At 48.4% G+C, this 16,707-nt stretch overlaps 1 protein-coding gene across 1 annotated transcript; it reads right to left on the bottom strand.

Moving 5' to 3' along the window:
- Window positions 1-617: 617 nt before the first annotated feature.
- Window positions 618-5,493, bottom strand: CCDC177 (coiled-coil domain containing 177). Its single transcript, XM_058807537.1, has one exon. The coding sequence runs from the start codon at window positions 5,460-5,462 to the stop codon at window positions 3,564-3,566; it is 1,899 nt and encodes a 632-aa protein (XP_058663520.1). The 5' UTR covers window positions 5,463-5,493; the 3' UTR covers window positions 618-3,563.
- Window positions 5,494-16,707: the final 11,214 nt, after the last annotated feature.

Raw genomic sequence — 16,707 nt, 5'->3', positions numbered from 1 at the left:
AAAATATTAACCAGTGGTGGTGCAGCTGCTCCTCCTAAAAGCTTTTAGACATATCTGCCAAATTCAATCTTGACAGAGAGAATGCCTTTTAGTGATGAATTTTGTGTGAAGAGGAAGCCCACAGGTAAGATTGTTGGCACTCTCTCTGGCACTGAAGGGCTCCAGTTTCAGCCCAGATGCCATTAAAGCCTAGACAATCCACATAAACAAGAATTTCTGAATGTGCAAAATGTGTTCCATTGTGTTCCAAAATTCCTTCAGAGGTCAGCCAAAAGAAACTGCTCTTTAGTCAGTGCTTCTCCTCCATGTTGATTCCTTTTTTAGTTCTCCCTAACCTGCAGCTCAATTGCAAAAACACCAAATAAGCCCCATCTAAAAGGGCCATACTTTTTACATGTGACCATTGGTTTAACTTCTGTTCCTACAGAAATCCAGCAGTAGAACTCCTTCTCAAATAAACAAAAGCATAAGCAGACCCAAGAAATACCTCATGCCTCCATCCAAACTGCTGACTTAAATTTTCCATGCTTCAATTTTAAACTCATAAAATTCACTGAATTTCATGGACTTAGGACTTAAACCACTACAGAAATAAAAAATATCCATACACAGATCAGTGTCTTTTGAAAAAAAAATATTTTTCTCAGATTGCACATTCAAAACTTGAGCTGTACACTGCACAGTAGAGGAACACTAGTTTGCCAATCCAATTACCTTCATGTAGGTTTGTGTTGATTAGTTCAGCTGTAGCCCCAAGGTGTCAAACTCAGTCAGGAGCAAGAAATGGACCCCACGTGTAATTACAGTCAGTGGCCATGTCTCCTGGGCTGCAGAATGTTCTCCGTCTGGAAATGCCCTTGTCAGAGGGAGGTTTAGACAGTCTTCAGGTAGATTGCAGTAGAGCTTTAGGGAAAACATGCTCCTCCAGTTAGAGGCTGCCTGCTCATTCACCCATCGCCATTTGCCTTCTTTCCACTGTTTCCCGTCTCTCCCCCTTGTCCCTCTGCTAAGTTGACCAAGCAGTGAATTTCAACCCCAGTGCAACGACACAGGAAGCAAAACCTTTCATATATGTGCTGGCAGGCTTTCTCTCCAGCCCCAAAGGCTACAAATCAGATGAAACACTGGCTATGCTGGAGTCACTGCAGGTTTTATCCCAACTCTAGTGCTGTCAGGGAGCAAGGGCAGTTTTGCAGTGGCTGGATTTGAGCCACTGACCATCTCTTTTCTAGGTCTTTGCAGGTACGAGGGCACACACAAATCACTGAGGCACGGACATCATGTGAAGTCTGTGTTTTCTCAAGGACCTTGTCCAGTGTTAGAACAGGATTTGTTTCACTGTTCTGATTGCTGCTTTGAGGCTGAGGATAAGGGGATAGCCTCCCTGCTGGAAACACTAATGCAGCTGTCCTTTCCACAATTACCAGATTTGGGTGTTAATGCTTTTCACTGAGGGGTGTTTTACTTTAATAACCACTCAAATAAATAAATAAATACATACATACATAAATACATAAATAAATATTACTTTGTATTTTTTAAGCAACATTTGTCCAAAGTCTTTGAAGTGCTTTGCCAATCAGAGTCTTACTATTTCCTGTGAGTCCCAGGAGCCCAACTCTGCTTCCGTTTATATCAATAGGAGCAGGTCCAGCCTCTGAGGACTTGCCTGGCATTACACAGTGAGCCAATGACTGACAGAGCAAACACTGCTCAGGTGCCCTAATTCCTACTTTCATGCTGCCTGCCCTTAACACCACCAATCATACTTTGATTCAAAGATCAAATCTTATAAAAATAAAAAAAAAAAATACCTATGTCTTAATTTTCAACACTGTGTAATGTCTCTAACCTTGCAGGGCACCAGTATATTTGGTCTATTGTTAGTGTTCATTTAACAACTTCTTTAAAGCCTTCTAGGAGGGCTCTGACCCGCTGTTGCCTCCTGGGAAATTCTGGTAAGCAATCTATGCATGCTAGACTGCATGTCTGTGCCATATGTCAACCCTCTCCTGGTTGTCTCTTCTACTATGTTCTATGTCAGAGACATCCGCAAAGAAATGAGATCCTGTCTCTTCTTGGTGCTTCTCCTCCATGCTCCAGGTCTGACTGCTATCATCAGAGCAACCCAATCCGGCGTCACAGATGGTGGAACAGAGAGCTGATGCTGCCCGGAGCCAGAAAAAAACCAAACCAAAGTGCCTGCTTCAGATGTGTGCTTACAAATCCAACTCTGTTACAAAGAGTCCATGTGGAAACCTGGAGCAGAATGCTGTTGTACTTCAATGCTGTACACAGGGCACAGGTAGGTTTTTCACATTTCTGGTGCATTTAATTGCAGAAGAACTCAGTTCCCCCTAAATAGTATTGAGTCAGCTCTTATAAAAAAGACATGATCCTCATCTAAGAGAATCTGTAATGTACCTTATTTTGTGCATCTCTCTTTCTTGTGCTCTATACAAGAATACAACTCTTAGCACCAGTGGCAGAGAAATGCTGCCCTGCTCAGTAGACACTGATAAGAGCTGGGCGAACATGTCATTGTACACAGCTCATGAGAACTATAAGCTTGGAACTCTGGAGAACATCTGGTCCAACCTCCTGCTCAAGACAGGCAAAATGGATAAGGTTTTGAGAATTCCAGAGGGTGGTGATTTCCATTTACAAGTGACCTCTGTGTTTCTCCAAAAGTCCAGATTCCACAGGTTCATTCATTTTCTTATCTTAATGAACAGGTGACTTGTGTGGGTGCTTGTCAGTTTGTGGACTGTCCACAAATTTCTCTCCTTTACTCCCTCCTCCGAAAAAAAAGAAGGAATTCTACAGAAGTTTGTAAGAGAACCTTGGAAAGGAGGAGAAGAGGTGAGGATACCTTAGGAGGGGTAACAGCAAAAAATAAATTGTGTTTGCGTGCACTTTCAGACAGCTTCTGCCCAGCTCTGATCATGATGTCTACTTACATGGACTTGATCTGTGCTTTCCCTAGCTTGGTACTGGCCCCAGCCAAGGGGCACCCAGAGTACATGGCATTCTGTACTCCAGCCGTCCTCCCTTCAGCATGGGATTGCAGCAGCTTTGAAAATGCAGTCCCGTAACTTAAACCAAACTGCCCATCACTGCAGGCAGAATGAGCTGGGGTGGTTTTGGTTCTTATTCAGCAGGCTCTAGTAGTCAGCAACCTCTGTTTGCATTTCCTGCTGGAGAGTGCAGCTGTAGTCATCTCTGGTGTAAACAATCAATCAATAACTCAGAGGCTTCAAGCAGATTTTGCAGCCCTCTCTGAAAAAAAATGCATGTGCTTGTGGGGTAGAGGACAGAAAAACTTGCTTCCTCTCTGTAAAGATGACTGAGGTCAGTCTCTAAAACACACCCAGAATGAAAAATGTTTTTAAAACAGTATGTGAAATAGCTGCCACATTTTTGTGCGGTACCCTGCTACCCCAAAACACAAAATTAGGGTGGATGTTGGTTTTCGTTGTTTTTTAAATGCTCATGCTGAGGAGCTTTCTGTCACATTGATGGACAACCAGTGGTGCATCCTCACTCAGCCATGACAAGATCTTTCACTTCTTACTAAGTTGAGCATGCAGTTCTGCTTCGAAGGCCATCTTGTCAAAGGTGCGCATGTTCGTCTCCTCCCGCACCTTCTCCCGGACATGGAAGGATGCTCGAGCAACAGACCTGGCATTTTCTAAGACTGTCTTCTTCTCCTTGAAGATCTGCTCACTTCTCTCCAGCTTCCTCTCTATTGAGAGGAGAATTTCCCTGCGCCGTAAGTCCTCATACTGTTCCACCTTTTGCTTGTTCATCTTCTGCACTTTTTCCTTTTCCAGACGGCTCAAGACCACTTTGCGGGCTTTTTCTTGGACAGCCTCTTCAGCCACCTGGGCAGCATGCTGGAGCTTTCTCTCTGTCTCTCTAGCCAGTGCTTCCAAGTGCTCCTTCTGCTCTCTTTCCTTCTTCTCTGCTGCCAGTTTAGCTCTCTGGATCTGCATGTCCTCACGCCTGGCCTTCTCCCTCAGCTCCTGGTTCCTCTTCTCCACAAGCTGCTCGTAGTTCTCCTGAGCCTTTGTCAAACTCATCTTCAGGGATGCCTTCAGCATTTCTTTCTCTTCTGCCTCCTGCTTGGCCAGTTCCTTGAGCAAGGCCTCATGCTTCAGCTTCTCTGCTTGGTTGAACAGTCTCTTTTCCTTCTGCAGCTGCACCTCCTTTTTCAGCCTCTTCTGTGCAGCTGTGGACAGCTTCTCTTGCAGGAGCTGCTCCTCTCGCTCCTGGTGCTCCTTCTTGACCTCTTCCTTTGCCTTCAGGTTGAGCTCTTGATGGAGTTTTTTCTGCTTGTCCTCCTTGATGGCCCTCTCCAGCCTCTCCCTCCGCAGCCGCTCCTGCTTCTCCGCTTGCTCCCGCCACCTCTCCTCGCATACCAGGAGCTGCTTCTGCTTCATCAGGGCAGCTTCCTCCTGCTCCTGGTTCAGTCTCCCTCGCCGCTTCTCCACCTGGCTCTCCCACATCCGCTGACCCTGCAGGAGGGCCCTTTGCTTCTCCTTCTCCTCCTGCTCCTTCCGCTGCTCAGCCAGGCGCCGCTGGCTGTCCCACTGCAGGTGAGCCGCCTGCCGCTGCTCCCGCAGGAGGTTGGCCTCCTGGTGCTTGGCGATCATCAGTGCCGCGATCTTCTTGTCCCTCTCTGGCACCTCTGAGAGACCCTTCTTCCTCTTCACCTCCCTGACGATCCTCTCGACTCTTTGGGCAGTCTGTGGTGAGTGGCTGAGGTCGCCCAGGCTGAAGCTGCGCCCCAGCAGAGTCCCATTGGCGGCGGCTACCCCCCGACCCCGGCCGCACACCTTGCCCCCGCGCTCCCGCAGGCTCTCCCCGCTGTAGGACGACGAAGCGCCCGACTCAGAGGAGGTCTTGCCCCAGCTACCCTCGCGGCGCTTCTGCAAGGAGTCCAGGGAGTGGCTCTTGCCCTTGGCACCCCTCGATGACCTGGCCTTCCCCCCGCCATGGGTCCGGGGCCCGCCGGCAGCTGCGGCCGCAGCCCGGGAGGAGACGCGGGCGGCGGGCGAAGGCGGCAGGCTGCCGAGGGGCCCGAGGATCCGCCTCTTCTCCTCCCGGATAATCCTCTCCCGCTCCTCCCGGCACTGCTGCAGCTTGCGGCGGCGCTCCCGCTCGTAGGCCTCGTAGAGGCCGGCGGCCACCCGCATGGAGCGCCCGGGCGCCTCTCTTAGCAGGTCCCCCAGCGCCCGCGGCAGCAGCTCCACGGGCCGCACGGCGCAGCGGGCGCAGGCCTCCAGCGACCGCGGGCTGGTCAGCACGTACCGGCTGCCCTCCGCCGCCGCGCAGTCGAAGTTGTACAGGTCCAGGTGCAGCAGCGGCGACTGCTCTCCAGGACGGGCCGGCTCTCCCCCCGCCGCCCCCCCGGGCGCCGGGCAGGGCTGCGGGGGAGGCTCGGCCGGCGGCTCCACCATGGCTCGGCCTGCGGGGCAGAGAGCGGCGGCGGGTGAGCGGGCGGGCAGCGGGCGCACGGACCCCTTTGTGTCCCCGGGGCAGGGGCGAGGGGCGCACCGGAGGTGCCTGGGCTGGGCTGCGTTCGTGCAGGACAGGGGCAGGTCGCGGCAGGTGTTGGGCACGGAGGGGCAGTGTCCGGGGGCGGGGGTGCCCGGGGCGGGGAGCCGTGTTTGGGCGGTCGGGCACAGGGGCGTGGTGCGGGAGTCTTCGGGACGCGCGGGTTGTGAGCGCGGGGGCGTTTGGGGTGACGGGGGTCGTTCAGGGTCCTCCGGCAGGTTCGAGCAGTGGGCGCAGAATCGTTCGGCAAGGAACGGGGATGCTGGGGGTGCACGGGGTGTGTCTGGGCCGGGAGGGCAGTCTGGGCTGAGGGTAGTCAGGCTGTGAGGATGCTGTAGGTGCGCTGGGCTTGGCGGACTGGCGGACGAAAGTGTCCGCGCTTGAATGAGTGAACGGAGAGAGGGGTGCCCGGGGGTGTCAGGCAGGGCTGGCAGCGGGACCGAGACCTACTCCCGGGCCGCGGCGCAAGACGGAGCCCCCCGCCCGCCCCGGTCCCCCGCGGCACTCACCGGGCGGGCGCGGCCGCAGCCCCGCTCTTTGTCTCGGTGCCGGCGGCCTCGGGGATCAGGCGGGCGGCGGCGGCTCGTCCATGGCACCCCGGGTCCCGCGCGGCGCCCCCACCTGCGGGGCGGGCACGGCGGCCGCCCGCAGGCTGCGGCGCCCCGCGCTGCCCGCTGCAGCCCCGCGCGGGGGGCGGGCGGGCGGAGGCGGGAGCGGGGGGAGCCCGCCCCGCAGCCCCGTGCGCCGCCGGGCCGGGGGCAGCGCTGCGGCCGGGCGGGGACCCGCCCCCGCCTCCCCGCCGCGAGGGGCCGGGCCCGGCGATGCTGCGGCGAGCTCGGGGGGCGGGTAAGCGCCCGGCCCGCCAGGAGAGCGTCCTTCCCTGCGGGCATCCCCACTCCCTGTCTGCGCATCCCTTAATCCGTGCGTCCTGCCCTGCACCTGCCGCTCCGAGCTCGCGTCTTTCCCTGCAGACCGTCCCTAAATAAGCGGCGATTTCAGGGGCGTGCCCCTAGTTTTGCATTATACCTGCACACAAACAAGCCATCTGTATTTACCGTTAATATCGACAAGGATAAAAAGAGTGTAAGAAGGAGCAAGAGATGCTAACCCAGTTTTACAGATGGCAAACTGAGCCCCAGGGAGATGAAGATGCCTGCCTTGGGCTGCCTAGGGAATTCACGCCAGAGCTGGAAAGGAATGGCAAAGCTCTCATATTTCAGTTCAAAGCAGTTTCCAGCCATGAAACCTTATTCCCTTTTGTGCTGGTGTAAGCTATTGATTGATGCAAGGATGTGGCAGGCTGTACAGTACACTTTTTTGAGTACCCAGTTTGAATGTGGTGCTTGCAGTTACTTTGAAATATCCCTGGTTTCTACAGGAATCCTGGGCTCAACAGCCTCAGTGGAGTTGAGAAATGCTTTGCTCTGGAAATACCATTCAGCCAAAAGAGGATCACTGCTGCTTGTGGAGCTGCAGAGCATCTGTGCCACTTAGTGGAGCAACTCTTGATTTTTTTCAGGCAGAGGACAGGAGTAATAAATGCACCATTAATCACTGTGTTATGAAGTCAATGTTTTTCAGCAATTTCTCATTTAACTTCTACAGGTGCGCCTTAATATGGTTTGCTTTAATAAGGAAGGATGTGGTACTTCCCAAACAACTTTCCAGGATGGCCCAGGACAAGGATACAGAGCAAAAGAAGGACCCAAAAAGGCTTGGGAGTTCTTAGCAGAAAGCTGATGAGCAGAAGGTTGGTTGTCATTTCATATTGTACAGGCAAAGACTGTGCTGATGAATGCACAGGGTAATGATGCATCCACAGCAAGTGAGCAAACTCCACCAATAAGCCATATTGACTGATCTGATCTCATTCATTCATCATCATGATAGTCTGCAGGGGACAGCTATAAAGCTTGGTTATTAGTCACGTGAAAAATCCTGAGGCCAGGGACCAGCTCTGCCATGTGAAGAGCCCAGCCTTCTGGCTGATGGACCTAACCATTAATACTTGCTGTAGCACTGTAGCTGTCGAGCCATAGCTGTGTTCCCTCCTCGTGGGGAGGATTAAGCTGCTAAGTGCATATGCCAGGTAAGGTGTAGGCTCCTCCAAGCTTTTAGCATGTTGCTATTTCAGCCTTCATCAGGACTGTATTTGGGCCTTGATCTTTTCAGGTTTCCATGTGTACGTTTGGGAGACCTGTAAGTGGTCTTCCAAATGCAATTAAAAAGGGATTTATCAGGAGATTTTTAAAAGCAACTGGATGTGACTTTAGGAGACATTAACACACACTATCCAAACACGGAGTCATATCCCTATCTCATCAAGACTAAAGGAGTTTTGGGATGGGGAAGGAGATCATTGGAGGAGTTTAAGTGGATCGCTGCTTGTGAATCATTTTCCCAGACACAATTATAAAGCCTAATTCTCTGTTGACTGGATATGTCTAGAAATCTATGTGCTCAGGTGGAGCAGTACTACAATGTTATGCTTTAATAAACATTTCTAATTTTGCATCACTACTAATGATAGCAAGAGATGTGGGGCAGTGGAAAACTGGAACTACAGATTGAGTGGGTGGAAATTTTTGTATCACTTCAAATTCCTCTGTATGCCTTCCATTGCTCATGTATTATTTACTTTCTTCCCATCTAACTTTAAAACTGTCCAAACCTGGGTTCTTCCTTGCTCTCTTCATGGGAGCTATTTCACAACCTACTGCAACTCATTGGTAAAAGCTTTTGAGTTACCTTCAGCTTCAGTTTTTCCCTCTCTTTGTTTTGTCTTCTCTAAGTAATTTGCACTCCCTCCTGCTTGAGTGTATGCCTTACAAATGTTTGTCAACTGTTTCTATGTCCCCACAGAGACAAGAACACATACTGTCATCACAAATCCAACCCCCCATGGTTGCACAGGGAGCTGTCACCTTCTGTCTCCTCCCAGTGTGTCAGACTCTCATGGTAGCCACAGCCCTGAACTGAGCAGTGGGTTCCTGCCCAGCACTCAGCTTTGTGTTGCCTGGCAGGGTAGCTCTGTGCACATTCCTGGTGCTGGTGTGTTGCCTTCCTCCTGTCTAGCTAATTTCTTTGTGTCCCCTTCAGTAATTTTCTGGCTCTCCTAAGGCTAGATCAATATAGTTTGACTTTCCAGAACTCTTCCCTCCTCTGCCAAGAGGAATGTTAGTTGGTGAATTATTTCCTCCTTGCTAAATAGCCTTTGTTTTCCAGGTTGAATCCTATCTTCATCTAGTTTGCAATTTCTACTCTCTGTCTCAGGCTTTTTATACTGTTGTTGAGACAACCCTGACCTACTGTGTAGCTACCTGAACTCTCAGCCTATTCCCTCTTCCTGAGGGAGACTCTTCCTGGTTTTGCACCAGAATATTCCTGCACCTTTCCAAGCCCTGTGGATAAGGGGAAAGTGACAGCCTTGGGGAGAGGACAATAGGGAGGCCTCTGACACAATTTTTGCTAGCATCTCCCAGGCATATTGCCCTTCTCTTCCTAGCTGCTGCTGGGACACAGGCACCAAGTATCTGCCCAAATATGTCCCTTCCCTGCCCAGCTGCAGCTCCTGCCCCTCTCCCAGGACATGCCAGTGCCTCTCCAGCCCAACCTTCTTTTGTCAGCTGGATGGTTTAAGTACTAATTTAAAACTTTAATGAGGCAGTCAGTCTAATGTTTTACTGATCCCCAGCACCATGGTATCCTTGGTTCCTTCCCTCTGAACAGCCACTTGTCACATGCCATAATCCTTTGTTTACAGTCCTGTAGCCCATCCACCTGAGTGATTTTACAGCCTGCTCTGTGATAATGCTGAACATAAAGTCCCATTTGACTTTATACACTGGGCTAGCCTGATAGCCGAGGTCCAAAGCCCAGCATGCCACAACATCAGTGTAACAACCTGACAAAAGCCAAAGTCCTATGTGAGATTTCAGTGTTGGTTCCTTTTTTATATTTCCCACACTTTGCCTTCGTTTTTGTCACTCTGTGCTTCTGCTCTGCCTGCAGTCCTGGCACAGCTTGCCCTTTACCTTCCTGCATGGATGGCAGGATGGCATTTGCTTTCCTCCTGCCATCACAGACTGCCTGCTGAGAGACGTGGCAAGGCATCCCTCCTCTTTTTCCCCCTGCCAGGCTGTTCTGGTGTGGTGAATGCACAGCATCCTGAGAGACTTCAAAGTTACGGCCCGAAGCTGGGGCACCGTCCCCACGGGTCACAGCCCAGAGGCTTTGCCTAATGTTGACATCTGTGGCTCACCCTCACTGGGGTCCCCAGGGAAATGGAGCTTCTGGCTGGGGCAGCTGCCCGGAGCAGGGAAGCAGAGAAGAGATGGGGCTTGAGGAGGTAGCTGGGAGTGGTGACATATGGTGGGGGGCAAAGCAGAGGGCTACTGCCAGAAGCAGAATGTTTGGCAGCCGCTGGGGACAGACTTGCATTGCAAATACTATAGCTTTCACTCTAATGTAAAGCTGGAGTCTGAGGCCAGTGTGCTGATGGTGAGTTGTTATTTGTGTTCATCTTGCTGGGAAACACCATGGTATGTGCTGTTTGCTGTCTCACTGAAACCAGTCAGTCCTCAGTAATTAAAAGATTTTGTTGGTCCCTGGCTGAAGGGATCTGCAAATAATTGTGTGTCTCTGTGTTGAGGACTGGCAGCAGTCTTGCTGCATAGATGCTTTCTTGGGGTCATGCTGAACAGCTCTCTATTTGGCTTTGTGCAAGTTTGGCACATCTGCAGTAGTTGTTTTTGGGTAAACCTAGTCAGCTACCAGGACTGTTTGAACAAAACTATGGTAGGCTGGCAGAGAAGATGAGGGGAAAAAACCTTGTCACTGCATATTTCCATGGAAACAAGTATAGGTATTAGGGTAGATTTTATTTGGTTTTCAAGATATTCTGTTGTCAGTGGTTATTTCTGGAGCAATTAGAATGTTGGCATATATTGGCAGAAACCAAACCTCAGATGTGTATGTTGAACCTAATGCATGCAGTTCTTCTAGTCAGGCTTGGCTTCTCTGGGGAGCTCATGGGTCATGAGGGAGTTATGGAGCCCTTGCCCACAGTGAATCACAGAGGATTTGGCCCCAAGGTCATAGAGCAAACTTCAGATGAGGTAAACAAATAGCTGAAATGAGTATGAGGATGTCTTTGTTATGAGAGGTCAGAATACACCACTGGAGTGATCCATGCAGGACTACAAACTGCATGTGCATGAGCTACTCTCCAGATATAAATAGTGCAGTGACCCAGAATAGGCTCTAATAAGCAAGGGCCATTGAATGTAAACTCAACAGGAAGGCTACATCCTAATGCTACATGGTTACATTTTCAAGCTGAAGCTGAATGCAATTGCATCCCATTCATTTACTTGAAAACTGTTGGTTTTGAGCAAATGATCAGTCTTGCATGCTGCTTCAGTTTCCAAGCTGCGCTATTTATTCTAGCACAGCCTGGGAATCACAACATGAAGCTATTGAAGAACAGTGGGAAATGTGACATTGCTGGTGATGCTCTTCCAGGGAAGTAAAATGCAAAGTGTAATCAAACAGAACAAACTGTCAGATTGAGACTGGAGATTTTAAATTATTTTTGTTTAAACTAATCTGAGGTGTTCATTAGCTGAATAGTAAGATTATTTCTCTTTTGGTATGATTTTTACCTTCACTGCTGCTTGGATTTTATCAGTTAGGTATTTTTAGAACTGAAAAAATCTCACATCACTCCTCCTTGGCCTATTGGAAGCCACATCAGAACACAGCATTCTAGGATATAGTATTTAATGTTCCAATTTAAATATGAGCTGCTTTTCCATTCCTAGATTGTACTTGGTCTTGCCTGATGGTGCTGTGCCAAGGAGCTGGCAGCCAGCAGGAGATTTGCTGTTTCCTTCGGCTCTCATCTGGGAGTGATGCACAGCAGGGAGCATGAGAGGGGTCAGGAGTTGGAAGCTGGACCTTTCCTTGTTTTGTTATCCGTACACCCATGCTTATGGAGTGTAAAGGACGCATATGGGGCCGATGCACTCAGCCTGCATTGGTGTCTGTTATGGCCTGGCCTGAGGAGAAAGGTAGAGAGGTGTTAAACCCATGATGCCTGCTCTTGAATTCAGGAGAGCTGGAGGACAAATATCCCGCTCAGGAAGGCAAAGTGAACACACATGGGCAGGTTGCATCACTCTCCCACATTAGGTCCACAGGAGGTAGCCCAAGCCTGAATGGCCCCTGCTGTTTTAACACTGTTTAACAATGACCTGAGCTACAATGCTGCCATGACTTTGGCCAAAGCCCCTTATGAATAATTCTGCTTAATTATGGGTGAATGCTGCAGCTGAAACCTACTACCCATAATGATAGGATTACATTTAAATTCCTCAAATTATACCTATAGTTATATGCTTAGATTTTGGAGGGGATAACCTCTATTAATCTTTTACAGCATGAGCAGGGTTTCTGAATTACTTAGGCATCAGGGAGCACCTGTCCAGAACCCCAGAGGCCATACCAGTTCCAGTTCAGTTTAGAACCCATCATGTGAATCGCATGTCAGCAAAACCTCCCCAAGGGGAAAACTGTTCTACCTGAAGAATGAGTAATTGCAGCTGGAGACAGTGCCAAATAGATTTTTCTTTTCCGTTGGGCCGATTTCTGGGAATAAAGCCAGCTGGAAGACTGCTAGAAGAAAATCTTCCTAACTGATCATATTTGCAATCAATTTTTTATGCCAGATGTTGCCTCAGAAAATATGAAAGTCAGCAGACAGTAGTTCTAGTATGCAGCTTGAAAAGGGCTGATTTTTATATAAAGAAAAGAAAATGAAGATTTGCTGCTTTCTTGAGGTGTACAGAGTCTGTATGTAGCCAAACAATGCAAAATCATGAGAAAAGAACGGGTGGAAATCCAAGAAGTTAACAAATGTCCCGTAACAAAAACCTACTGTGTAATAGAAAGACTTCTACAGCTACCCTTAATTGTGAAGAATTAGTCAAGAGAAACCTGACTTTATAATTTAATTTTCAGGGTTGACAGAGGAGAAGCTGAGAGTAAATTGGGTTGCTTTTTGGGAAATCGTGGAGCATGAAGTTGTTGGAAAGCAGGAAGGGTTGAGAACAATGGATGTTAGACAGGAGCAGGTTCAGTTCTTTGCTTGTCACTTTCTTACTAAGCAAATGGTGGAAGTTGGTATCTATGGGATCTGTACCACCCTCTTCCATCTGTGAAGAGGAATAATAGCACCTTCCCTAAGCAGTGCATAGTCAATGTGATAATGAAACTGAATAACAAGTACATTAGATAAACTTGGCAGCGGGAGGAATTTAAGATGGTTGGAAGGTAACTTAAATTGCTTACAGGATTTTATGGTGAAGGAGGTTTTGTCCTTTATCATCTTAGATCCCCTTTACCTCTTTACTGTAGCACATAAGCAGTGATGCAGCTACTGTATCATTGAACATGCTAAAGAGGGTGGGATGATGGATAATTTACCATAGCAGTTTTGTAGAATTGGTGCTTCCTATACATGTGTATATAGGTCAGATCCTGCAGTTTCTCTCCTTGAACTAACAGGCTCGCTGTACTCAGTGATTTGGGTTTTGTTGTACATTTTTTTTTCTTCTAACTCTCAGGGATGAAATTCACAAGATGGTGCCAGTACAGGTCCATGGCCCTGAAGAACACCACAGTGAGATACCTGTGCAGGATGGCTGCTGTACAGTGGCACTGTGTCCAGGCAAATTGTTCTGCTGGGTTTTGAGTGTCATTCTCTGGACATGGCATGGGTGCTGATTGTACCCAAAGGAAGCAAATACTAAGAAGGCAAATGTGATCTTCTGGTTTATTGGGCAAAGTGTCTCTGATAGCAAGGGAGGACACCACTGGTTTGCAAGGTACTGAGGAGACCCTGTGCAGAACACTGTGTATTATTCCAATGTTGGGAAATCCTGGAGGCAAGATTCTGGTGTTAAAAAAGATTAAAGTGAGTTTGAGACAGCAGGGCTAGTTAGGATGATCAGTGAACCAGTAAGCTAGCCTTAGGACAGGGCACTAAAAGTGGTTCTATCTTTGAGCCTGTAAAATGAAATTTGAGGCAGGATGTGGCAGACCTTTAAAAATATGCAAAGGACCAGGCAATTTGCTCAGCCAGTGCCTTTCATGTATCCTGCATTTTGCTGTGCTAACCCAGGGACATGTCACAGTCACCCTCAGAAATGCAGACTCTGAAGAAACAACTCCTATGAAAATCAGGGTGGTTTGGTTGTTGACTTCAACTGTAGCAAGACCTACAGGAAACTCCTTTTTCCTTGCTCTGAACATTTAGCCCTTAAGTGAAGTGGAATTAATACCATTGTGCTGTGTGGCTTGAAACTAGCACAACTGGAGCAGAAGTCAATTTGCTGTATTTGAAAGAAAATTAATTAAGGCCTCATTTGTTTCCCTCAGAGAGAAAAGCTCTGGGTAGTTTCCAGGAGATTTTTTTTTTTTTTTGAGCTTCTCTGGTACAGGCCTATATGTACAGAAGAAAGTAGTGCAGCTTCAAGACCCAAATCCCTATAAACTCCAGGGTGTGAGCTGGAGCTTCTTGCTCCCATGACAGCATGACAGCCCTGATGACTGCTCCACAACTATATGCTGCATTTCAGGAATAAAAAAAAAATCTCTTAATGCGGTGCGTGTTTGTGGTACTCCAAGAAAGGAAATGTCATGGCAAGGATGGTGCTTATAGCCAGGTTTAGCCTTACCTGTTCTTCATCAGCAGACTGTGAACTCAAGTGCCCTAACAAGGCAAAAGGGTGGATGGTGTGCCAAGATTACTCTTTTATTCTTGTTTTTCCCATGTTGCTTTAATAGTCTTTTGGAGATGAGCTGCTCTATTTACATCTACTCTAAGTATTAATAATGCCCTGCTAAACACAAAAAATGTGCATGGGTTCCAGTGTATGATACTGGAAGTGTAACTGAGGGCTAGCAGGCCAGGAGATGTGTGCAAAAGGAAGTGGGGAAAAAAATGAAAGCAAAACAACAGAGGTGTAATCTACAGGAGGCTAATGGACTGTGAGGATTTTGACAGCACTTAAAAACTGATTTACTCCTGCACAAATCCCATTTCAAACAAGTTGCCAATAGGTCACAGAGGTGTTCCCAGCAAGAAGCAAAGGAGGAACAAGAGTGTATGTGGCTGCCATGTATGCCCAAGTGGGAGATGCTGTTTGCTAGAATGAGGCCTGGCATGCTGGTAGATCCAAGAAACAAAAGGCATCTCTGGTGTGATGCCAGCTACCTGCTTTCCCACTGGAATCTGGATGTGGGGGGTTGATGGAAACAGAAAAATGTGAGTAGCTCTCCTGCATCTTAGCAATAAGAGCTCTCTCTGAGAAAAAAGGGTTTGTGAGAGAGTTCTCTGGACCCAAAAAGTCTTGGATGACTGAGCTGAGAGCTCAATGTGTCTGCAGCAGCCTATCCTTAGAGTGAAGGTGTTTTAGTCTTTTGGTTTGCTGGGCATCGATGTGGAGGAGAGAACAAATGGCATGGAGCAGGTGCAGCACTCCCTCTTTGTCTGCTGGGCACACAGTGCTGCGGAGAAGGAGGTCACACAGCATGGTAACATTACCAAGGCTCCTGGCCAAGGATAGATTGTGTGACAGCCTGAAGTAACATTATCTCTTAGATTATATTTTTTCTCCTCTGATAGTGCTTAGACTGTTGTGAGACCCTTTCTAGCAGAGCACTACCATCAGAAATCATATTTTATCAGTGGCTTCTCTCAGAAGTGAATTTACCTTGAAATTGGAGCCATGTTAGGTATGTGGCACCTGAACAGAGTTGAATAATTTTTTAAATTTTGGGTTTCCTTGGCCAAGCTTTGGCAGCAGTGGGGAGGGCCACAGGGGTGCCTGCTGTGAGAAGCTGCTAGAAGCTTCCTTCATGTTCAGCAGAGCCAATCCCTGGTGGCTCCACAGATGGATGTGCCTCTAATCAAGGCTAAACACCAGCTAGGAGTGGTGGTAATGCCTGTCCTTGAAGGCCTGCACCCCGTGGAAGAGTGACCCACACTGCAGCAGTTAGAGCAGGACTGAGGTCAGTGGGATGGACTCAGGTTGTGGCAGTTCAGAGAGAGCTGTTTGTGAGATGGACTCAGGCTGGAGAAATTCATGGAGAACTGTCTGCTGTGGGAGGGACCCACAGTGAAACAGGGGAAGGGTTCCTCTCCCTGTGCAGTGTGAGAAGCCATGGGTGATAAACTGACCATAGCCCTCATTCCCCGTCCTCCTGTGCTGCTGGGGGAGGAAGTAGAGGTCAAGAAGGAGGAATGGGTGGAGGGAAGGTGTTTCAAAGGTTTTACTTTACTTCTTAGCATCCTGCTCTATTTTTTTTTTTTTACTAATAAATTCAGTTAATATCTCTAATTCTATCCTGTTTTTGTCCGTTCTGGTATTTGATGAGTGATCTCTCCTGGTCCTTATTGCAACTCATGAACCCTTTGTTATATTTTCTCTTTCCTGTCCAGCTGCAGAGGGGAGTGACAGAGGGGTTTGGTGGGTGCCTGGAATCCAGCCAGAGTCAACCTACTACAGAAGTCCATCATGGGAGGGAAGGAATGGGCAGATGTGTGCAGGAGGGTAAGAAGTAACATTTGTTTTCACAAGGTTGTGAAAGGCTTTTCAAGTTTGAATGGCAGGATACAAATTTCAAGTCTGGGATTAAAAATATGTTTGTTTTATTTGATTAATCCAGTGGCAGATCTGGATCTGGAGGGCAGCCACTGTCCCTGTGGGGTCTATGAAGGCATGCAGAACAGTATGCATTTGCATCACTATGAGAAATGTTTTATATTGTTGTAAAACATGTCCTCTCTGGGCCAGCTTCCACTGCTGCAGGTTTGCCAAAAGAACCAGGGCAAAATGTGATGTGGGCTGTCTCACTGCCCCAATGTATGGGCTGCCCTTTTCCCCAGCCCTGTGCTAGTAAGTCTGACCAAATCCCATCTGTGTCCCTGCCAGAAAGGAGTGTATTGATGGACTAAGACTTATGTGACAGTAAAACTCTTCTGTGGAGTAAAAGCAACATCCATAACCACTGGATAAGAAATTAATTATTTAATCAGATGGGGCCACACAAACTAAGCATGCTTTGACCTTCTGGTGGAGTTTG

This window comes from Ammospiza caudacuta, chromosome 6, assembly GCF_027887145.1.
Source record: "Ammospiza caudacuta isolate bAmmCau1 chromosome 6, bAmmCau1.pri, whole genome shotgun sequence".
In the NCBI taxonomy this organism is placed as follows: Eukaryota; Metazoa; Chordata; class Aves; order Passeriformes; family Passerellidae; genus Ammospiza; species Ammospiza caudacuta.
This window is presented reverse-complemented; position numbering and strand designations above follow the sequence as displayed.

What these genes read in the sequence shown, in the direction of transcription:
- CCDC177 (XM_058807537.1), bottom strand. Translation starts at nt 5,462, where the DNA reads ATGGTGGAGCCGCCGGCCGAGCCTCCCCCGCAGCCCTGCCCGGCGCCC.